Below are 24,292 nucleotides of genomic sequence, written 5' to 3'. Positions count from 1 at the left end.
GCTCCTCCTCCCGGCGCTGAGACGCCAGGTGCGGGCGAAGGGAGCAGGAGCCGGGCGGGGAAGCGAGGGACGGCCGGGCCGGGCCCGAGTGAGTGAGCGAGCGAGAGCGGGGAGCGGCGCGGACTGGGGGCGGCGGGGCAATCCTTGCCGGGGCGAGGAGCGCGGAGCGGCGGCGAGCGTGGGGTCGGCTGAGTTTGTTGCTGTTATCTGGGGAGCTGTTTTAATCGCTGCGGTGCGAGTCGAGCCCACCCGAGGCCCGTCCGGGAAATCTCCTCGCTGGGGTGTCAGCAGCCGGGCACTTCCTCAAAGGCCTGCGCTCCGTGCGGAATGCGCTCCTCGCCGTCGCCTTCTGAGGACGGCTGCCCGGCCCGCGAGCGTGCGGGGCGATCGGCGGCACGCTGCGTGTTTTCCCCGCTTAACCTGAAGGTGAACGCGTGCCTGCGCAGACAAGGTCACGTCCTTCTGTATTTCCACACGAAGTTCGAAGGTTGGGGCTAAAATCTGCGCCGAGCTCCGTGCGGGTGTAACGGCTGCACTGGAGGTTTGCGTTGGCCAAAAGGCTGTGCCGTGACGCTGCCCCACCGGCACATGCAGAGCCCACCTGAAGTTTAAGGCACGGGACGTGCGCGGCCCCTCTTGGCAGTTCGGGCCGTTTCTTTTGTTTTTCGTGCTCAACAGTCAGTTGTCCACGTTGCGTGGTTTGCCGCTTTTTTGAGACCGGGCTTTGTTCTGTGATGGATTTACTGGTGGTTGTGTTTTCTTATCATCAGACTAAAACCTCTCGAGGAGGAAGTGGGGAGGAGAGCAGCTTCAGGGAATGACGGGGTGCCAGAATTAGCTGCTCTCAGGCCATGGTTTTCCAGGCCCTGCAAGCCGCAATGCGAGTGAGGCTCTCCCAGCCCTCGGGCTGCTCGTTTTCACCCACATCAGCACAAGCGTTTGTACACAGAATTGGATTGGCAAGCTAATGTGCATTTAAAAAGAAGTTACCTATACGGTTTTGCTGGATGGATGAGAATAATTCAGTAATAATACTGCCTCACGATAGACAGAAGTGTAGGCAGAAGTTACGGCTCTGCCAGATTTCATACCTGCACTTGAACTGAAATACATGTTCCTCATGCTTAGTCAGCTGTCGATTTTTATGTATTTTGATGCTGTTACGGATGCTCAGGAGTGTGATTGGTGGCGTTCTGACTTTCCTGTTGCTGTGAATAAAGTGCAGTGGTAACAACTGATCTCCTGCATGCTGTATTCCCCTTCTGCTGAATTCTGGTGCGCCAGGATTCAGGAACTCTTGAACACTGCCTCCACGAGAGGCACAGTGCCCTGTTCTAAAGCATACCTAAGCTAGTAAATCCATATAGCGCACAGCAGCACAAATGCAAAATCCCAGCTCTATCCCAGAAGTAGTACAGCTGTAGTGTTGTCCAGTGTACAGCGTGATGCCTTTATCTACCAAGACAAAACAGACTTCTTGGTTAAGTACCAGCCCTTGTTAGTTTTTAGTTCAGTAACTATTTGGTGAAAAGGTGTAGGCTGACACATGCAGGAACATAATGGCATTTGTTCCTCCGTGTAAATTGGCCTTTCGTTGTTCTGAGTTAGAGCTCTCTGTTCTAAGTCACGATTTTAGCCATGCAGGGCAGACTCCCAGCACTGTTCCAATGAAACTCCTTTTAGGGGAAAACCACTGCATCAATGATGGCTTTGAGCCGGATAGGTCGTTTCCTTTATGTTATCATTCATCTTCTTTTGGCATAAATCAAATCTTAACACATACGTTTTCATTGCCTTTACATTTGGAATCATTCTTTCTTAGTAGTAGATTTGTCATTGCCACCATATTTGTATTATCCCTTAGATATCCAGTTTTATGTCAGTAGGATTGCCACAAAGTATGGCCTCAACCCAAAGGAGTTAGAAACCAAGAAACCAGAAACAGTGGTATTCTGAGAACAGATTTTCAAAGAACTTGACTGAAATGCTTAGATGACTTTATACTATACTCCATAGTACAAATACTACATATTATTGTAATGTAAATTGCATGTACATTACATAAAATGTAAATTATATGTAATTTAACAAAAAATCAGAAGTCTTCCTATTGAAATTTTTAAGCTGTAAGAAGTTAGGAAGAACATTTGAAAGTCTGGAGAAGATTAAGCAGTAACAGGTTGGCTGTTGAGCCTCTTTGTGCCTCTGGAAAGGAACCTCTGAACATTGAACTCGGCTCTGCCTTCAAATAGTATCTTTTGGCACATAAACCCTCCTTTGTTATCTAATCAGTAACATAAAGCTGTATTATTATGAATTTGGTGCATAGGTGGAATAAAAACTAGAAAACCCTGTTTCTAGGCATGAAGTGCTTAACCCTTAGCTTCATTTTACATTCATATAACCTAAACAAGTCTGCTTTTGTCCTGTGATCAGTGCTGTGTTCATTCCTTCTGCCACTCCTCACCTGTGAGAATGGGCCTTGATCTTATATTTTGACCTAACTTAGGCTAAATGATGTAACTGCTAAATGTTGTTTTTTTTAAGGATCTACAGAAGTCTGTTAGCATTGCTGTGTCCCTTCTAGCCTTCTTTGTAAACAAGTACTAGTTGATTTATATGTTCAAGCAGTCTGTGTACAGCACCATAGGCAAAGTCTTTGTTTGTGACTTGAACTCTCAGACATTGCTGAATGTCTGCGTTAAATGGAAGTCATCCACTCTATTGCCTACACTTCCACTGTAAAGGTTTGTTTCTTAGGGTTCAGTTTGATGGGACCCTGAGTGATAATCTGCTGTCTTCTTTCACTGGGTAAATATCCCAAATGCTTCATGCAGCGTCAGGCACTGTGTGCCTACAAGCTCCTTCTTCACTAATTAGCAAAACTCTACTGATGATAACCTGCTTTGCTTCTACTGTGAGCATCTCTTCTAGTCTGGCTTGGCATGATTACTATGTACCTGTCCTGGCAGGAGCCTGGTGGAATCTCAGGTGATTCACCATGCTGAGACAGGATACGTGCTTTCATCCCTGCAGAAGCAGACAGTCAGCTGGAACTGCTGCTACGTGCCTTGATGTTGCTGGCAAAGAGCCACTAAAGTTGTTTGTACACTCCCACACACACCTACCCTAATAGGTAAAATACTCTGGTAGAACTCTTCTGCCTTTTGCTCTAAATGTAAACTTTTATTTGCAGTGAAAATTACAGCCGTGAGTGTAAAAGTCAACAAAATTCCTCTCTTCACTGGATAGATTGCCGGAACAGATTCCACCTACAACTATTTGCAGTGTCCCTGGCATTGGGGAAACCGGAATGAAATTGGGCTCTTTCTACCCTATGAGTGACAATTGAGTTAGGGAAAAAAAATACATCCAGAATTTAAAAAAATCCCACTCTGTCTTGCAAGAGTAATCACAAGAACAGAGTTTAGTTCAGGGGTAACAAGATAACAAATCTGAATTTCCTACTAAGGCTACTCTGAAATCTTGGCAGTATGGATATGTTTTGAGACTGTGAAGATATCCGTTACTTTCAAAGAGTAGAGGAAAAAATAAGGAAAAAAATACCCTTTTTGTTTGGTTTTTGCAGAGCTTGCACAGATCTTTGGAAAATGATTTCCTCAAGTGCTTACGGGTCTAACACCTGGGAGCTCTTGGTGATAGTTGATCATCAGTGTGAAGAAGAGCAAAAGGAATTTACACTGCGGGTCACAGGGGACCTTCATATTGGAGGAGTGATGCTGAAATTAGTGGAACAAATCAGTGAGTAAAGACCGTTTCATTTGTATGGTGTTATTAAAATAATATGTGAAGCTTTCCTTTAATCCATTTAATTGCAGATGTCCCCGTGGAATTAAGAGCAGCAATGTTTTGTCTCTTTCCTTAATCAATGTATGTGCTTTTCAATCTCATTTAGTCAAGGTTTTGTCATCTTTCATGTCAGGATAGCTAAGGGCTCAAAACTAATCAGACTAAAGCTATTGTTCACCCTTCCAAAATCCTCCATGGAACTCACAAAGTCTTCTATCTCCTATCTTGATTCAGAGCTTTTCTTTGTCTGCATAGTTTTCAAAGTAGAAAGGACCCCAACATTTTTATTTAATCAAAACAAATGCAAGTCCATATTAGTGAAACAAGACAGTTATCTTTTGGCAGCTGTCTTTTCACTGAGATGCTTTTGTAGTCAACCACTGGCTGTCCTCAGTCAGCCTCATCAGTCTGCTCTTCTGCAGAGACCATTGAAAGATTTATTTGTACCACATCACAGCATACTGACTCTACCTCCCTTACAAGTTTGTACTTCTCTTGTAAGTTTCTTTATCCTGTGTGGTAGAGGCCATCTTATTTGTTAGAGCTTGTTAACACTCTCCTGATTGGTACAGGGCTTACTGCCAACACAGTAAATCTTGTTCTTGTGAGCATCCTGATTAACTGTGCAGTCAACGAGGAAAACTGAATCACTGAAAGAGACTTTTGCTGCATGTCACCAAAACCTCAAGGAACTTACTGCTGGTTCTTAAGGCTAAAGAGATGATCTGTTCAGCAGTGCTTTGCAGGAGACCATGGAAGAACTTGTGCCCATCTGCGTGTGCACGAGGTATTTTGAGCTCACGCTGTTGAGTTGCAGAGTGGGTCCCCTTATTATTATTCCACATCCCAGCACAATCCAAGTAGTATTGGACCATGCACAGCACCACATTCAGATGTGCTTTCCCTGTGGATATCTGCAAGATTAAGACAGTGCCACAGTCAGCATCTAGCTTAATTCTTCAAGGAAAACAAAGTTAAATCCCAGCACCTGTAACAAGTATTCAGCAAATGGGGTCTAGGTCTGAGGAACTGGAACTATAATTTTAATGTAAATTCTCCCATATGCAGAGTACTGTTTCCAAAGCCGATTTGTCTGTATGTTAGTTACTGGACTTATTAAGAACCATATTGTTTTTGTTTTCTTTCTAGAGGTGTCACAAGATTGGTCAGACTATGCCCTTTGGTGGGAGCAAAAAAAGTGCTGGCTACTGAAAACCCACTGGACTCTTGATAAATGCGGGGTACAGGCAGATGCTAAGCTGCTCTTTACTACTCAGCACAAAATGCTGCGGCTTCGCTTGCCAAACATGAAGACGGTGAGACTGAAAGTCAGCTTCTCTTCTGTGGTATTCAAAGCTGTCAGTGACATCTGCAAAATTCTCAGTAAGTAAAGCTAAATCTCCTCTGGCAGCTAAACTGGAGCATTTTATTGAGCAGCTTTGTTTTCAGGTAAAATCCTTACTCCCTGCTAGCTCAAGAAGTTGTTCCATTGAGTTGAGGTAGGATTGAGTTTCATTGAGGTTTCATTGAGTTGAGAAAAGACAGTTGTTCTGGTTTTTGTGCATGCCAGTGGTTCCCACTGTGCTGAAAACAGTGTCAGAAATGAGCTGCAAGAGTACTGGATGGTTGAAGTCCTGCTGATGGTGCACTCAAGAAAGTGGGCACACGAAAACCTAATGAGGTTTAACTAGGCCAAATGCATGGTGTTGAACTTGGGTTGAGGCAGTCCCAAATACAAGTATAGACTGGGAGAAGAACTCATTGAAAGCAGCCCTGCAGAAAGAACTTGGGGATCCTGATGGACAAAAAGCTGTACGTGAGTCAGCAGCGTGGGCTTGCAGCCTGGAGCACCAGCAGTATCCTGGGCTGCATCAACAGAGGGGTGGCAGCAGGGAGAGGGAGAGGATTGTCCCCCTCTGCTCTCCTCTTGCAAGGCCCCACCTGGAGTACTGCATCCACGTCTGGGGCCCTGAGTACAAGAAGGATGCAGAGCTGTTGGAGTGGGTCCAGAGGAGGCAACAAAGGGCTGGAGCACCTCAGAAAGGCTCCGGGGAGACCTCTCTGTAGCCTTCCAGTACTTGAAGGAGCTTATAAACAGGAGGGGATCTGAGTTTTTACACGATCTGACAGTGATAGGACAGTGAGGGATGGCTTTAAACTAAAAGAGGGGAGATTTAGGTTGGATGTTAGAAAGAAGTTTTTTACTTGGAGGATGGTGAAGTACTGGAACAGCAGATTGCCCAGAGAGGCTGTGGATATGCCAACCCAGCAGACACTCAGGGCGGGGTTGGATGGGGCCCTGAGCAGCCTGATCTAGCAGCTGGCAACGCTGGCAGGGGTTTGGAACTAGATGATCTCGAAGGTCCCCTCCAACCTAAGCTATTCTATGATACACTGACCACAATATAGCTTTCAATTTCTTCTAGCAGTGGACTGTGCATTTATTACATCTAACAACTCTGATAAAAGTGCCATAATTGCTCAACTGACATTTGGCTTAATTAAATATTTCTATCCGCGTTTTTCTCTCAGATTAAATCTTCTAACTCTTCTCATACATGAACGGAGCTTAAAATGTCTTTGCTTACCCAACATGGAAGTATTTTGCACGTTTTTTAGATTTGCAGCTGATAATACATGTCTGAATCAGTACTGCAGTAGGGAACAGAATATCAACAAGACTGGTATAGAATAGAATACAATATCAACAAGGTAAAATAAGAAATTTTTAAGCAAAAAAAAAAAAAAACCCAAAGGAGTGAATTTCAAATACAGCGTTTCCATTTCCGTTCTTCCTTATTCTTAAATCATACATTTAATTGAGTTTATGCTCAAAGGTTACTGCGGAGCCTTTAGGGACAGAGTTTTCATCCTCATATTCTAAGCCATAGTGACATTTGCTAGGAAAGCAGGACTGAATGCTTGCAAAACTCACCCTCGCTGCCCATCCTCTGGCCTTGTCGCTGAATTACTAGATTTTCTATTTTTCTATTTCTATTACTAGATTTTCTTTTCAAACTGCTGAAATTCAGGTTCAGAGAGAAATATGGAGCTTCCCCAGACGTTGTTACTAATCATGGGGCTTTTTCTGGACGTAGTCTTCTAAGTTTCCTATGTTTCATGTTCCTTCATTTCCCAAATTGCCATTGTAGATATCAGACGGTCAGAAGAACTCTCTTTGTTGAAACAGTCAGAAGATACACTCAGGAAGAAGAAGAAAAAAGATAAGAATAGCAAAGAAGTGGTTACAGAGGACATTTTAAACTTGTGCAACTCTCCAACAAGTTCTGGATTGTCAGGTAATGAGAAGCTAGTAAGATTTTCTTCTTCTGACTGAAAGAAAAAAGAGGAAGGAATTCTGTTATGCAATTAAACCCAAGGAGAGCATTTCAGTGTAGGGTTGTAGTTACAGAGACATAGCTGAGTTTAAATTAGCTTCAAAAAATCCCCAGTATATTTATATTCTTCTATTGTGTAAATGTTTTACTTTCCATTGTTGTTTGAAAGGCAGTAGCACAAAACAGGTGATCAGCTGTGGCCCTGCACACAGGATGTGCTGCTGCTCTTTAAAAATGTGAGATCAGACTTTTAAAAAAATGGACAGTTTTAGCAATCTGCAAGGAAAAAGTGAAATGAAAAAATGAGAGCGTTTCCTGTATCTAACACAAATGAGATGTACCTCACAGAAGAAGGAAAAGCACTTTTATCCCTTAAGGCACTTGGCCTGTAAAAAGACAAGGGTTCTGCAAACAGCAGAGATAGTAGTGTCTCAAAAGACAGAGGTTAGCTAGTCTTTTGCAATGGGAAATGGTAGACTACCTAAGTCTGAAGGCAGTTTTCCTTGGAATAATACTTTACTGCTTTAACTTGCAGCGAGTCCAGGTTTATACAGTAAAACCATGACGCCCACTTACGATCCCATCAGTGGGACACCAGCTTCTTCTACAATCACCTGGTTCAGTGATAGTCCCTTGACTGAGCAGAACTGCAGCATCCTTGCCTTCAGTCATCCCAACTGTTCTCCAGAAGCACTAGCAGAGATGTACCAGCCTCGGACTTTAGCTGACAAAGCCAAACTCAATGCAGGGTAAGACGGCTCTCTGACTTCTTTAAAAGCTGGCTGAACAGAGGTGGCATTAATGGCCAAAAATTCAAAATTCAGCTTACTAAAGGCAAAGTAGACCTTGAAAATAAAACCTTGATAAATGGCTGTATTTATACTTACAAATGTGCTTTGATCGAGGGTTTGTTTTGAAAATACTTACACTATTTTTGATGTTCTTTCCTTCTTCAAGATCAGATGATCTTGTTTTAGAGTGATGAATGATACAACTGTGCAGGCTTCAGACTAAATTCTGTTAGATGAAAGTAAATCCAGTAAAGTGAGTAGCACTGAGTATAGCAAAAGACTGGTTAGCAAACTCTGAAGACTTTAAAGGAACAGTAGAGATACACGTGGATAAATTCAGTAAGTTCTGATGAATTAAGACTATGTGAGTTCTTGAATTTTGCAAAAGCAAGCACTGATTACTGGACAGCACAGAAGAATACAGCGTGCTAGGGGGTTTAGGTATGCAAGTGTGTGAGAAGATTGTCTTTCTAGCCTTGGATTGTCCTGTTTGAGATCTGTGAGGCATTTAGCAGTAACTTTAATATGTCCCTGCATTTTACGAAAGGACAAAAGTAGCTGGAATTATAAAACAGCAAATACTGCAATTAAAAGCAAGAGTTCTAAAGATAACATGGCCTGAATTAAATTCTCATTTCTGGAGGTCAGTTAACAACAATCTTACTGGCATAGCCAAGTCAATGATTACTTACTGCCCAGTTTCTGGCATCTAGTCCTGATGTTTTGAGTAGTAGTTGAGAAAAAAAAAAAAGAGGAAGATTTTAGGTACTGTGTTCATACAATGAGAATTGGAAATCTATATGAATATTCCACTTAGTCAAGTTATGACTTGAAATGTGAATTTTTCCCTGACTTGCAAGACTTAGAGCTGTTCATTACCATTTCTGTTTCATAACAACACTGCAGCTTTGCAGGTGTGACGGTTTTCCCATACAAATGAATTTGAGAGTTGTTTTCTTCCACAGCTGGCTAGATTCATCTCGATCACTTATGGAACAAGGAATTCTGGAGGATGACCAGCTTCTTCTACGCTTTAAATATTACACTTTCTTTGATTTGAATCCAAAAGTAAGAACTTTGTCTTTATTGTTACTCACTATTTGGCTGCTTTCATGTTAAGAAGCTGTAGCACAAAGATACTGAATTTTAGCTAGGATTTGTCACAGGCCTTTAAGAGATCAAAATCTAATTCTGCCCCTCAGCTATAGCTGCACTTTTCCCCTCTAGACACAGAATTACCATTGTGATAAGATCTTAAGTGTAAAGATGAGATCTGAAGAGCACCAGAAACAGTATCTGTAGAGGACAGTTTACTTTCCATTTCACTTCTAACAAGAAAAACGAAGGGAAAAACTAAACCTAAATGATCTAGAAGTATAAGCCCTATTTTTGAAAATAGGAGAGAAAGTGACATTAATGTTCTGCTGCCCTTCAAGGAATATTCAGCTTTTCTGGACTCAAGCCTTCTGAAGCTCCAAGGCACTTAAATTAGTTTCAATGTATCTGGATGATTAAAAACTTCTGGAAAGCTCAGTGAAAGTATTTGAGTCCCATGTGAAAGCAAGACTTAGTCTTCGAAAATCACTTATATGGTTTTTTGCCTCTTACTGTGTTTAATTCCAGTAAAAGTCAGTCAGACACTGTGGTTTCATTAAGCCAAAGTTTTTAAGGGCCTGGGTGGTACATTTAAAGAAATTAAACTGTGATTATTGACCAGCATAAATCAAGAGTTAAATGTGAAAGGGGTTTGGCTTTCATATCATTATTTTCCGTAAATTCTGTGAACCTGTTTTCTTTCAGGCACCTCAGCTAAATAGAAGGGCATTTTTTAGTTCAGGTCATATGTTTTAGGTGAAATACCATTCCCACTAGAAATCAAATAGGAGCCTCAGCTTCAGCAGCCCTGACATTTCCACTCTTTGCCATAGCCATGAAATAACCTAAGATAGCAATGAGCTATTATTTAGCCTGAAGCTATTGAAAGAGAGAGGTCATGCTCCCAGGTTCATCATCCCGTCAGCTGCCTTCCACCAGCTCTGGAGCTTGCGTATCCATGACTCACTTCAGCTTACTAACCAAACAAATTTAAACTAATCCACACTGAAAAAATGGAGAGTGAATTAAAGCAGTTCACAGCAGGATCTGACAAACGTCAAGCCAGTGAAAGAGGAGAGCAAAAACCAAAAAAGCCAAAAGCAAAAGAGAGGAAGTAAGGTCTAAGAATTTCTGTCTTTTGGCGGTGGCAAGCTATTGAATATCATATTCCTGTCAGCCGTGTGGTGTTATTTTCACTTTCAGTGTGGTTCCACATTTGGTGAAAGCCAGTCCAAAACCTACTACCACAAAAAGGGAAGTCTCAGTCTTTCCTTCTACTTCAGCCACAAAGTCCTCGTTAATTTTCTGTTGGATCAGCAAGTCACTGTGCGATTGCAGTCATGCGAGCTCGTATAAGAGAAGGATGGGAACATACAGCAGGGCAGAAGTTGGGGAGAGGAAGGAAACAACTTCTATGGCTTCAGTCCAATGTTAGATCATCAGTTAGATCATCAATCGTTAGATTAGCTGCAGCTGATCGTGAATCTGTACCTTGATTGCCATCAATGACCAGTGTTGTTCTTTTTCTGCTACAGTATGATGCCGTGCGAATAAACCAAATATATGAGCAAGCCCGTTGGGCCATCCTTTTAGAAGAAATTGACTGTACAGAGGAAGAAATGTTGATCTTTGCTGCACTACAGGCATGTACTTGATCCAAGCTGCAAAACCTGTTTTCTTGAAGCAGGCACAAGCTAGGACAGAAACTCAACAGAGCCCAGGCCAATAGGTCTCCTTGGTCTGGGGGCCTCCTATTTGAGTGAGAAACAGTAAGGAGCATCAGCTAACTAAAACAAATAAATTTGGTGGCAGCATATCATTACTCAGATTGACACATACGCTTCATGGAACCATTTACTAGCACTACCTAAAGCTAACCATACACAAGATATTACTTTGATACCAGTCTATTCTGAAAGGGATTACTATGAAGTGTTGCTTCTCATACCAGCTACCACCCTTTCATTTGTTCTTCATGAAAATCTAATACACGAATGAATATGTTCACAGCAGCCAAAAATAAAGAAACCTTATAATACAGTGTGAAGACTGAAATGCAATGGAGTACATATAAATTTAACGTGATTTATCGTGGCCTGGTCCCTTACTGTGCATAATAAGGCAGAACAATTCATTAGTAATAAATTCCTTGTAAATTTAAATGAAGTTGCCAAAAATTCACAGCCTGCCACTATAGAATACCACAGAACTTACCTGTCAAATTTCCACCTGGTGTGGATGGCACTTACAGGTCACAGTGCTACAAATGTGAATGTTAGCAGAGTCAACCTCACAGAATGCAGAATGGATACACAGTGAAGTAATATAAATCTTGACAGATAAGGTTGGAAACTTTTGTCAGCAGTTGCAGTGGAAATGACACAGGACTTACAGTTTCCCTTTAAGAGGTTCTGCATTGCAGTGCTTTACACAGTTCACCAAGACCCAGAAAACCAAAGGGCATTTTCATATGTTGTGATTCTATGTTGCTACTCACTATTTGAAATAAATTTGCCCATTCAAATCTGATTCTTGATGATTTATTTTAGTATCACGTAAGCAAGTTGTCATCATCATCAGAGACACAAGATTTCACCAATGAATCAGAAGTAGATGAAGTAGAAGCTGCACTTTCTAATCTGGAGGTGACGCTGGAAGGTGGAAAATCAAGTAACATTTTGGTATGACTTTTTGCATCCCAGAATTGCTTTCACCAAATCATATGTATTGGCTCTGTTGAGCCTTCCCGGTTCCCAGTTTCTTAACAGAATTAACAGACAATAACAAAGTGTATTGTACTAAAATTATTCCTGATTATTCCTGATAGGAGGACATCACAGACATCCCGAAACTTGCTGATTATCTCAGGCTAGTTAGGTGAGTTATTAAAACTAATAATAACAAAAAGCTTACCATACAAGAGATCCCTTGAACACTGCATTCTAATCTTACAGTAGATCCTGAGGTTATAAGTGAGCAAATACACCAGCTAGCTCTAACTAGCCTAATGTTGCCCTATTCAAATCTTTCTTTTACTGCTTCTGAGCCAGATTCTCATCAAATCTTTCTAACTTCTCGAGCACTGTGGCATCTGTATTTATGCTTGTTAAAAGTCTAGGCTCTTTATATTTCTCTGTAATTTCCTAGCATTCATCAATCATTGTCTCTAAATAATTTACAGTTTTGTTCTCAATCACGCTTCACTGTGATTCATTTCTGCCAATGAGAAACATGGAAAAGAACTTTTGGCTTTCCCTGAGAAGGGTTTCTGAAGGCAACCTTGCAGATTTTTTCCTTTTCAAACAAAACAAACATAATTACCCCTTTCTCACCAGATGTGGAGTCTGTTTTTTCTAACATCAAAATGACTTTCAAGTTGGAGTAAAAGTAAAAGTAGACCAACTCAGTAATACCTCACCTGAATAAGAAAACTGAGGAAAGTACAGTTCTGAAGTCCCATTATAATATCTTGATTTAAAGGTTATACAAATGACTACGCTGACCTCAAGTCTACAGTATCTTTAATCAAAGCAGTCTTTAGGTTTTAGAAGGATAAAGATTTCTGTTACAGGAATATCTGTTAGATTCATTCTGTTTACAGGTCATATTTCAGCAAACTGAAAATTACACTTGAAAATGCTTAACTGTTGTTAACTGCTAAATATTATTAATTTCCAATTAAGAAATTGTGTTTGACGTGCACATTACAAAGGTGGCTTAGGATTAAAGGGAATTTAAGAATTTGAAGGGCCGTCAGCTACTTGCCTCTAACAATACATTGTGTATTTTTTCTCAGCAGTTGAATGGTTTGCTTTAAAAACATTCAGTGGTTATTTTTCATCATTAAACATTTCCTGTAGACATGGTTAATTGCTTACTAAATCTAAGACATTGTAGAAATTTGGTTAAGCTGTACAACATCTTTTCAAGGAACAACAGCATTTTGGGAGTAAAATTATGTGCTCAGTTATAAATCTAAATGCAAACTTCTGCATGTCATATACATATGTATTCACATAAATGCAACTATAATAAATACATAACTTATAATGTAGTATAATTTATAATAAAGTAGAAGTAAACTTTTACTCAAAATTATGTTAGCAAACTAGTAAATACAGCTTTCAGGTGGGTGATGATATTATGGAGAAGTATAGTTTTGTTTCAAAAAGAGAAATGATAACAAGCTTTGAAAAAAAGTGCTCATTAACTTCTTGTGATAGAATTCTGTCAGTCTAAGAGAATGTCAGAGTCTTATTTTTGGGGGGGGAAATAAATTGACCCTGTATTGGAAAACTGAAAGCCAAAGCAGTTGGCAGTTTTGAAAATTATGTTTGGAATTGAAACCTAAAGATCTGAATTTTCTAGAAAGGACTGAAGTAGGACTTTTAGAAAGGCGCTAGAGAAGGCAAGAGTAGGTAACAAATCACTGTTGTGCAGCTGTGTAGCATTTATACCATCATCTCAGATGTAAAGGCGAGTACTAAAGAGAGCAGAATTCCACAAAGACAGCGCAAAGACTTCTGTTTTTCTCTCTTGCACAATACTGAATCTAAGCTTTTTTTCCCCATGGTTTTGCTGGAGTATTCTTAGTGGGATTATGATTTTTAGTGGGATTATGATTTTTATCTCCTCCTGGAACTGGCACAACCATTAAGTTTAATTGTTAGTATCCATCAGTTAATTTACAGTTCCAAAGTTGATATTTTTCTGCCTACTGTTAGAAAGAAATTAGTTTGCTTTAGCAAAGCACCAAAATGAAGTAAAATAATTTATAATGAGGATTAACTCATGTATATACATGTGTGAAGAGTTGAGTAAGATGGTTTCAACTATTACCACTTCTTGGAGTGCTACAGAACCTCTGAAACTTAGACAAAGATTAACATTTTGTTGTGCTAGATATTATTCAGACAAAGCCAAAAAGATGGTCTCTACTCCATTACAATTCAGTGCACACAGGTTAGTTTGATGGGTGCAAATTTCCTAGCTAAGGAAAAGCTGGAAAGTTTCTGTTGTATAAGAACAAACTATACATACATGCACACATATATATTCTTTGTTGGAAGGGAATGGCTTCACTTAGGAAAGGAAGAAAAAATAAGAGAAATCACATAGGAGTGGGGGAATAAAAGGAGGGAAAGAAATTACAGATAAGATTCAGCTGGAGTCTAGGATAAAAAACACATACACAGCTCGGACAACCTGGGTGTTGTGCTGGTTCCAGCAATGTGCTTTCCCCCTCAATGACACAAGTGTGAGTTGCCCAACTGAAGCCATGTGTAGGTAACCTCTAGGCAGTCTGAGCTGTACAGTAGTAGTGGTGAGTGAACTAGCACTTTGTACCTTTCAATATCAACAAATGTGATTGCTTTTTTTCTTCTAGGCCTAGGAGACTGTCAATCAAAACTATCAAGCCATATTGGTTTGTCTTTAAAGACACTTCCATATCTTATTTTAAAAACAAAGAATCTGGACAGGGAGAACCCATAGAGAAACTAAACCTAAAAGGTAGGGGTTTTCTTCTCATTTCTTTCCTCTTTTATATTGCATTAATGAACTGAAAACATCAAGAGATCTCTGCAAGACTCAAGGCATGCACAGTTTAGTCCTGAAACTACTTTTTCAGTTACTGACACTCCTGAGCAGGCAGGCTGAATCTTCAGAAGGCTGAACAGAAAGCATTCAGTAATTCAGCACAAGATTATCTGGACCTGGCTTGTAAAATTGCACATACCCCTGAGTTCAATTAAAGATGAATCAGAGAGAGAATGTGATCTCTGAGTGATACTTTTATTACCAAATAGTTCTCTTCTCTGTTAGGTGGCAGTACTCACCTCTGTAGTAGTAGAGGTATGGATGATGCGATGATCCAGAATGCTGTACCTGTACACCTCTGTGCAGCAACACCTCCAAGAAGTTCTCTGTGCCTTGTTTGTTTCACACAAGGGGATTTCCATAGCTGCAGCCAGCTTTAGGTGCTTCTGGAAGAGAAACGTTGCATGTACACGGCACACACCAACATTTTATGTAGCTTCCACCTACATGTACTCCTGCAGGAGCACCATATATTCAGCAGCAGGGAATGGGTGATGCCCAGGATTCCTCCTAAAAGAAACTTTTGAAAAAGAAAGCAGATTGACACCTGTGAACAGATGGCTCTGCATACCGATCTGCACATCCTCAGTAGGTCAGATAAATGGATGGTTAAACTAGTCAGGGTGACTGGAACCTCACCAAGTAGCTCACAGCTCTGGTGTCCCTTGACACGAAGGTAACTCTAGTCATCCTTGACTCCTGCTGGGTCCACAAAGCCTTTAGTAGCACCATCAACATGAAATACTGAGTTCTAGAGATCGCTGGGATCCTTGGAATGACCAGCTCTGTTGCAGATGTCACCTGTGTCCCATTTTCACTATTAAATTGCTTCTGAAAATAAGTTGCTTAGGGTAAAATAGGGGAAAAAAAGTCTTTTCAGGTAAAATGCTCTGTCTCATCAACTCCACTCCATTTTAAATGTTGAGCATTTCCTAAGAGCAGGCTGAAGCTTGAAAGCGCCACATCTGGTCTCTTCCATAGTGAATAACATGCTCTCTGAGCTCAGAGCATTCATATCCGTGGCAAGCCAGGCCAGGCAGTGAACTAGAACAGAAAGCTTTCATTAGGCTTGATCTTTGAAAGTCTTGGCACTCAATTTTAAAGCAAAGCAACAGTTAAGCGCAGTTTTTCAGTATTTAAGTACTAATTAATACTGAAAAACTGCACTTAAGTTAGCGAGATAGTAATTAAATAAATCCATTTCTTTCTCATTTTCTGTGATCTAGGATGTGAAGTTGTACCAGATGTAAATGTTGCAGCAAAGAAGTTTGGAATCAAGTTGCTAATTCCTGTTGCTGCTGGCATGAATGAAGTATACTTAAGATGTGACAACGTGAGTAACATGACAAGGGAAAGTTTATATCCTTGATTTATGAGCAGATGTCTAGAAGACCCACAGTCCAGTTCTAGAATTTGTGTAGAGAAATAGGAATGCTGTGGGGAGTTCATTATTTACATGTTCAGTAAATTTAAGACTGATGTGGTGGTCTAACAAAAATCTAATGGCTGATGGGAGGAAAGGACATTAATTCTGCCTTTATCATCCGTTTCCAAGTAGACTTGCTGGGAAAAATAAAAGACTGTGCTATCAAAAATATCAAAGAAGTTACAAAATTTTGTACAGTTTTTTTAGAACGAGTTCTTGTTTTTGTTCTCTTTCTTAATTAGAACTCCCTATGTACGGATAAAGATTGGGATCTCACATTTGCTTTCAATTTAAATGTATTTGGTTTGCATTGGAATGCATCAATGCAAACTGTGTAAAAAATTTTATTATGTGGAAAACAGTCATGCCACAAAATTTCCAATCAAATGTATTCAGAAATACTGGATTTCTTTCTGCCAGCTAGTAGCTTCATGCATCAGCCCATTTTCCAGATATATTCACGTGGATGAAATACCAAAATTGTTCTAGCAAACATAGGAGTGATAGCATATAGCTGCAATTGCAGCTCATACCAATGTTAGCTGTAGACACAGCAAAAACTGTTTTACATTGTACATTCTTTGGCATAAGAAAGCATCTCTTTTTTTTGAGAAATAACTACATTTTCAAGATAAAGGGTTTTCAAACTTTAAAACCTAACTGTTGTGCAGGTTGATTCTGTAGACAGAACTCACCCAGTCAGGGAAGAACAGCAGTACTATTGTAACTACGTATCCATATGTACTAAGTACAGTGGCTTTACTGTACAAAGATGTGTGAGCCATCTTCATAAATGCTTTGACCAGAAATACCAACATTTGTATTTGTTGCAGGAGAATCAGTATGCCCGCTGGATGGCTGCTTCTGTTTTAGCCTCAAAAGGCAAAACAATGGCTGACAGCTCTTATCATCCTGAGGTTCACAAGATCCTTTCATTTCTCAAGATGAAGAACTGGACTATGTCTCCCCAGGCTGCCTCTGATCCAGAAAGCATAGATATGAAACCAGAATGCTTTGTCTCACTACGTTACACAAAAAAATACAAGTCTAAGCAGGTATACTGAGCATGGCTTTACAGTTGGAAATGGGTTGTTCCAAACACCAGGCAGATGACTGCTTAAGGATGAGACTGGTTCCAAGCAGCATTTGGAAACCAGATGGCTATGCACTAGAATCATCTTGCATTATTCATTTGTCCCTTTGATACTCAGTGAGAGATCTCTTTTTTTTTAAATTGAACCCGGGCAGCTCTCTCAGCTCTTCTTCCAAGTATTCCTACATCTGCCTGCCTCCTAAGTCACTCATCACATACTCCTGATGGCGCTGTCCCTGAAAGTCTCTTCAGAGTGAGAAAGGAAGGGAAGATTCTGCCTGCATTTTAAACCAAGTACCCCTCCTCTTTCCTCTCCATTTAATTATTTGTGCCTTTGAGTCAAGAGTTCAGCCCACCTGAGCACAGGATGCAGTCTCCAAGCAGAGTAATAGTGTACATGCTACTCAGCATTGTCCATAAAATCCCATCACCTAATCAGAGGGGCTGACTGCACATTTCACAGTCTGCTTTCAGGACTAGATAAACGGCACAGTAATTAGAGCAGCTACATAAGGAAGGGGACTTGTGTTGCTGTGAATATATTTGTATTTAGCCTGAGCATCGCATCTTGAGCTTATAAGATGCCTAAATGAGTAACAAATGGTACACTAGTAAAAAATCCTGAGGGGTTTGCTGAGCTCCTTCCCTCCCTCATTGCCTTCAGTTGTGAGCGTGTCCCAAGCACCTGGAGAGTGGTAAGAGTTCATTTCCAGGTGTGTGGAACTGCTCCTTAACAGTGCATTTAACATTCTAGCAAGACTGTTTTCCAGAGGTATTCCATCTATTCCATCAATTCGTGGATTGATGGAGCCAATCCAGAGCAAGTACACTAAGGCCCATGTTGCCAGAGAAGAAATACAAGGCAAGAATAATAAAAAAATTGGCTAAAAAAAGTTCTGGCATAGGACACTGCAGGTTCTGAATGAGAACAAACTGTTACTCCAGGATAGCTGAATTTGGAGAACCTATTAAAAATGAACATGCAATTCAGATGTTTGCCTTCTGCAACTGCCTTGGCCAGCAGGGAGCCATGGGCCAGAATTTCACTAGTAATGCAAGCTACCCTGTAGCAGTCTGTTTTAGCAGTGCTATAACACTATGAATCACTAATAATACCATCTCATACTTTTGCCCAGTAGACAGCAGAGGGAACTGAACAGAGGCTTCCTCCCTGTTTGCCAGCAGGCTCCCAGTACAGATTGGGCCTGTGGGCAGCAAACAAGGACAAGATCATTTTGTGGCATGCTGGAAGTAGTCTGAGTGCAGCACAAACCCAAATACCGAGACCTTCCTGTGCTGTTCTGCCCTTATAGCTCTAAGTCTATCCCCAGGTTCTCTCTGCAGTATGACTGCATGAACAGTGACCACTAAATACCTTGACATCAGAGCTAATGCTGTTTAATTTAGTGAAAACATGTATATTTTTGTTCAATTGAAATCTTTCTCTCTTGCTGTGTTTCCCAGTTGGCAGCTCGTATTCTGGAAGCTCACCAGAATGTATCCCAGATGCCCCTCGTGGAAGCAAAGCTGCGTTTTATTCAAGCATGGCAGTCCCTCCCCGAGTTTGGCTTATCCTACTACATTGTGAGGTAATCGCACTGCTGCAGCGATGTCAGGCTGTTCGCAGTCACTGATTTTCAGGAATTTATTTGATTCCTTGTTATAGAAACTTTCTCTTAGTATTTTTTTTTCCCCACAGACCTTTATTAATTGTAGTAACTTCCATGCTGCTGATTTTTCTATAGCTGTAGCACTCAGTAATTCCATTCCTGGAATGAGAGTCTCCACTATGCTTTTATATTTGCTTTTATACAAACCTGCTGGGTTTTGCCTGAAATAACATCAGTAAGATTAAACCCTTCCTGACATAAAATCTCTACAATTAAAAAAAAATTAAAAAAAAAAAAAAAAAAAAAAAAAAACCAAAAAAAAGAACAGGGAAATCTTGTTGATGTTCTCAGGTTTGCCTTATATTTTTTTCATTCCATTTCTCAGTTGTTAGAATACAAAAGCATGCTTTTTGCTGAGCATAATTTCTTTGGCATTTCTTTAAGAAAATAGCAAACAAAATCCCACTTTTAGGTTAGTTTGGAAGAGCAGTGAGCACAAGAAAGGTCCTGCTGTGTTCACAGCAATTTCCCCAGATGCTTCCCTTGAATATGGCATAGCTCTGCAAAAGTATCTGACCTGCATCCTCTTCTCTTGACAAAACAGCAAAGGAATGAAGAGTACTGACACAGTCATACTCGGAGGCACACTCCTTAATTTCTTACTACCTCCCCTAGTGCTACTTAAGAATCATCTGTGGTATAAACTGAGCAAGCTGGTAACCATACTCTGGCATAGAGGCCAGCTGGCATAGAAGAGCAAACATCCATACTATTAAACTCTCCTGTTTCCCCAACCCCAGTAGTTGGGTGTGAACCACCAGTACAGCATGAGCTAGTAGTGAACATAGAGCTGGTAAACACAAGCTAAGCCTGGATGTTCCAGCTCCTCAGCCATCCCTGGGAGCCACATGGGAGAGTGCTGCTTGCTTGCAGCCAGAACTGTGCCCGCGGCTCCTCTAGCAGTTGAACAGAACAGACACTTGAGTTCAGTGCCCAGGAATGTTCCCTGTCAGTATTTAATTAACTAACATAGAGATGTTTTGCCCCATCTGTCAACACTAATTCTGTAACAACAACAACAAGAACCTTAAATTTTATAGGATGGGCAAAACATCTTGTGCCTTATTTCTGCAAGCTGATGGACAGTATCTCAGTGGAAGAGTTAATTAAGATGCTATTTGTGGTCCAGGTCACGTTACCTCCCTCAGACCTGTTTAAACAAAAGACAGAAAATTCAAAAGCACAATCAAAATCATAGAAAATATAGCAGCAGCCAGGTTAGACTTCTTCCAGCTTTTGTGAGTGGTATTTTTTTATCTGCTTAGTCTTTCCCTTGTTTTGTTCAGCTCAGAAACTTATGTTTGCAAGAAATTCTGATACCATTGTATTTCATTTTCACCTCAAGTTAGAAGACAGATGAGACATCTCACTATTTTGTGATGTTATCACTACTCGGAGATGTGCATATTTTGCTAACTCAGTTGTTTTGATAAGTTAATGGTGATACACAAAATAGTTTCTTTTATATGTTTATATAATTTAAATGAGAATATGTGCAAAAATATATTTCAGCAATGTTGAAACAAGGAAAAATATTATTGACACTTTTCCAATACAAATACAATCAAATTCATGCATTTTGGCAGAACAGTACTTTTTAAACAGACAACAACAAATTGGAAATACTTCAGCCACATCTACCTGCCCTGTTGTTTTACCTGGTTCACCAGGCCACATCTTTGCTTTCTTACAAATGCTGTCTTAAAGAAGAATCCAAGCTCTAGTCCAGCCCAGGCTGTTGTGAATTTTCCCACCCTTTTTTTGCACTTTTGCAGAAGGGCACGTTAAATGCATCTTTAGGCAAGAATTATTGCAGACTAAATCTGCTCAAAAGTTGGCTGTGGTTTTCTTTTCAGGTTTAAAGGAAGCAAGAAAGAAGATGTGCTTGGGGTGTCCTACAACAGGCTGATAAGAATAGATATAGCCACAGGAGACCCTATTACAACATGGAGGTTCTCCACCATGAAGCAGTGGAATGTGAACTGGGAAATACGCCAGGTAAAACAGGAACAGCTCACAGCATTCAGCCATTACATTTCAGGCAATGGAAATCTTTTTAAACTTCATAGTGAGGTTTAAAAAAGGCAATTTTAAACGTGTTTTGATGTGTTATTAAATAACATAGGGCTTTTTCTTAATTGAGTCTGTAGTGAAAGTTCAGGAAACTATAAGGTCTCCAAGTTTAAAATCTACCTACCAAGATTATTCAAGTTGCTTTTGATTTAAGTGGGATGAAGTACAGAGACTTGAAGGTAAATTTCTCCTCATTATCTTTGTCTGTAAGAATGCCTCCTATTCATGTGTCATCCTCTAAATTGCAGTAGTTCAGTCTCTGTTACAGGCTGAGGATGCAAGGACCCAGTGTGTTTTTCAAACCCCAGTCTGAGGTTGCAAACTCTCCTATGCCCGTACAGATGCTCCGTTGTGCATTTTATAGCAAGGTGCTTCTGCTCCTGGATGCTCTGTGCAGCCATCTGTTGCCCAGCAGCCTACTAGATTTCAAACTTTGAAGCCACCTTTAAAATTGCACATTATTGGTGTGGAACTAGTGTAAGCTGATATAAATACAAGCAGCCTTGAAATTGTTCCTGCTTATACCATTTTCCATATCCATCTGAAAGAGCCAGGAGAGATCAAATTCAATACCTGTTGTTCTCCCCCTGTCACTGCACACCCTCTCAGGCAAAAGCCAGTTAGTAACTAACCCCACTTTGCTGGATTCTAGAACTGACAGTAGTTGGAAATCAAAACCTGGCCCCCAGAGCAGATTTTAAAGTCAGCACATAACAACAAATGGTATTAAACGTAGTTGGTAAAACGTGCAAAGAGTCAGGAGTGCCACTTCTGCTCTTCCCAGTGTTCTCACTTATTACGCCGCTAGAAAAAAAATCATTGGAAACTTTTTGTTGCCTGCCAAAAAGGCCTTTGACCACAAGAGGGCTCTAAAGAACAGAACTGTTACAAACAAGAAGCCACAGACCTGCAACGTACTGCAGACCTAGAAATCAAATCTACAGCTCTTGGTTAGCAGAAACGGGTGCTGCTTTGTCACAGTATTTCTGGTCCAGCTGTGCTCTCACACTCACTCTGATGCTGAAGCAGAAAAATGATGCAGTTTATCTCCATTCCTTCTTTTTCTGTATGTATTTTCTCTAGGTTGGGATTGAGTTTGATCAGAACGTGTCTATTGCTTTCACATGTCTGAGCGCAGACTGCAAAATCATCCATGAGCATATTGGGGGCTACATCTTCTTGTCAACCCGCTCCAAAGACCACAATGAATCTTTGGATGAAGAACTGTTCCACAAACTAACTGGAGGTCAGGAATGAGGTGAAGGAAGCTCTGCCTGCTTCTCCCCACTGCTTAAGAGAACAAGAGATAAAGAAAAATACATCTCTGATGGTTAATTACTGAATAATAAATAAATTGTACAGGAACTCGAGGACATTGTGCAGTGAATTTCCTCTGTTACAGCTGTGTAATTCCCACTGTCAAACCAGCCCCTGTTAAACAGGCCATCCTTTAATAGAATGAGTGCTGAATAAATATGTTTTAAAGCTATATCACCTATCTAACACTTGTGCTGGGAACAGAAAATATTCAGGCAGTGTTCCAAAGCCCTAGAGGCTGAGCTGTCATGACTCAAGCAGTGATTACACAGCTCAAAACTACCATGGTGCTGTGTCTACCTTCACCCATATAAATAGCTCCCATAAGGCCAGTGGAGCTACCGCATACCAAGAACAAAGCATTTATCTTGACAGAATTGGATTTGGGATGTTAATGTTTTGAGGAACTCTGTCAGTTTCCAGATTGAAAAAATGCATTAGGTATTATTTTAAATTATTTACTTGTTAAAAAGGCCTTTGAGCATGGGCCTTCTTTTTGTCTTCTGTCCTTCTTACTCTGTTTTGTGGTAACATCTAACTCTAAGCTTGTTCGGGAGTTCCGAGCTGAAGTGCCAGTAGAAATTATCTTGCTCATGAATGTAATGCAGAATAGAAAAAGCTTACTCTGAAACATTGTGCCTAAGGAGCCGCAACTGTAGCAGCCCGCTGGAGAGAGCCGCACACATCCACTTTTCTGAAAGAACTGTGGTTCTGCCCTACAATGTGTAGAAAGGCACAGGAGAAGGGAGTTAGGAGGATTCATAAAACTGCTGGACAAACCAAAACTGGTTTCAGGTATCTAAAGAAATTGAAGGGACAAGTGTTGCCATATCACCAGGAGATGTTGCAGAAATGACTATATGATTTCCAAATGTCACAGGCTGGACAGCCCTCATTCTTCTGTCACATCCTGTGCTTTTCTGCTGTGCCTGTAAGAAGGCTGTTGAAGAATGACTCTCAATTTAAAGAAACTGTGACTTTATATTTTGCAAAAGAGTGAGCAGATACAGCCTACTTCCCAGCCCACTGTGACTCTTTCTCCTCAGCACGTTCTACACAGGGGCCAAGGCACCATCCAGTTTTACTTCAACTGAGGACTGACTTGTTTCTCATTTGCTTGACACAAGCCAGGTATTTTCCTCAGAGTCTCAGAACCACAGATAGTAACAGATAGTCCAAGTCCAGACACTTGCAGGATTTACAACCTGCCCTGGGGAGCTACAAGAGAGCTGAACACAGATGTGAGTGCCACAGGTGCCCTCTGCCAGGCAGCCTCCATGTCAGCTACTGACTTCCAGTCAGGATCACAGCCATGTCTGTGCTGAAGCCCTGCATGTGGCGACAGCAGGCTCCTTCACATTGATCACCAGGAAGCACAGCTCTGTGCTTGTCACTCAGCACACAGCTTGTCACACAGCCATCGCATGGAACACCTGCAGTTGCCACCTGTTGTTTAAATTATCTGAATATGAAAATCCAGACACTTTGAACACAGTTCCCACTAGCACAGCACGTGACTCCTACAGTGCTTAGCTAACACGCGTTCTTCCAGTCAAGGATGCTTTGGCTGAAATTCCAGTGAAACTACCAAATCTTTCCGTTCTTTACCACCCCTCCCTCCGTCTTACCCTGGTGCGTCACTGCCTTTCTCAGAAAGCCTTCCTGCTGCTACACAAGCAGCTTTGCCAACTCATTCAGGCTGGCACGTAAGCCCCACCATCTGCTGTGCTTCCTTGCCCCTGCCCTGTCTCCATGGTTTTTGAGATCATTGTTTCTTCTTGTACCACCCAACATACAAGGCTCTTGGATGAGAAGTAAAGAACACAGAGAGGAATCTGTTCTTATCCATTTGCCTTCAGTGCTGCATGGGGCAGTAGCTGCAGGTCCTGTAGGCAGCCTAGGGGTAGCACAGGGCACTCTGCACCTCACAACTGCAGGCTGAGCAGCCTGCTCTGCCTGGGCCTGCACACAGCCCTGCTCAGGGCCAGCTGCTCAACTTCCATCCCACCCATGGCACCAAGCATGTCACAGCCAGACTCAGACCTTCCTCTTCATGCACACCAGATACCACACCCTTACTC

At 41.1% G+C, this 24,292-nt stretch overlaps 1 protein-coding gene and 1 long non-coding RNA gene across 3 annotated transcripts in view; one reads left to right on the top strand and one right to left on the bottom strand.

Annotated features, from left to right (window-relative positions):
* Positions 1-22,309, top strand: FERMT1 (FERM domain containing kindlin 1). 2 transcript variants are annotated; one of them, XM_042878561.1, is made up of 15 exons: positions 1-88; positions 3,590-3,762; positions 4,960-5,193; positions 6,963-7,109; positions 7,684-7,897; positions 8,905-9,007; positions 10,570-10,677; positions 11,584-11,715; positions 11,865-11,911; positions 14,421-14,545; positions 15,859-15,965; positions 16,892-17,113; positions 18,616-18,740; positions 20,678-20,819; positions 21,978-22,309. In XM_042878561.1, the coding sequence occupies exons 2-15, from the start codon at positions 3,612-3,614 to the stop codon at positions 22,149-22,151; spliced, it is 2,031 nt and encodes a 676-aa protein (XP_042734495.1). In that variant the 5' UTR covers positions 1-88; positions 3,590-3,611; the 3' UTR covers positions 22,152-22,309. The 2 variants fall into 2 exon arrangements, with proteins under 2 accessions (XP_042734495.1, XP_042734487.1); XM_042878553.1 differs by having other exon boundaries at positions 11,862-11,911; positions 21,978-22,305.
* Positions 19,957-24,292, bottom strand: part of LOC122184083 — a 23,445-nt gene continuing 19,109 nt past the window's right edge. The window contains exon 3 of the long non-coding RNA XR_006180480.1: positions 19,957-19,971. This is a non-coding gene — a long non-coding RNA (uncharacterized LOC122184083). The remainder of the gene's footprint in view (positions 19,972-24,292) is intronic.

The sequence above is a fragment of the Lagopus leucura genome, unplaced genomic scaffold (genome assembly GCF_019238085.1).
Source record: "Lagopus leucura isolate 7727_CA_CO unplaced genomic scaffold, USGS_WTPT01 Super-Scaffold_73, whole genome shotgun sequence".
Lineage (NCBI taxonomy): Eukaryota > Metazoa > Chordata > Aves > Galliformes > Phasianidae > Lagopus > Lagopus leucura.
Note: the sequence above shows the minus strand (reverse complement) of the source record. Positions and strands in the feature narration are given on the sequence as shown.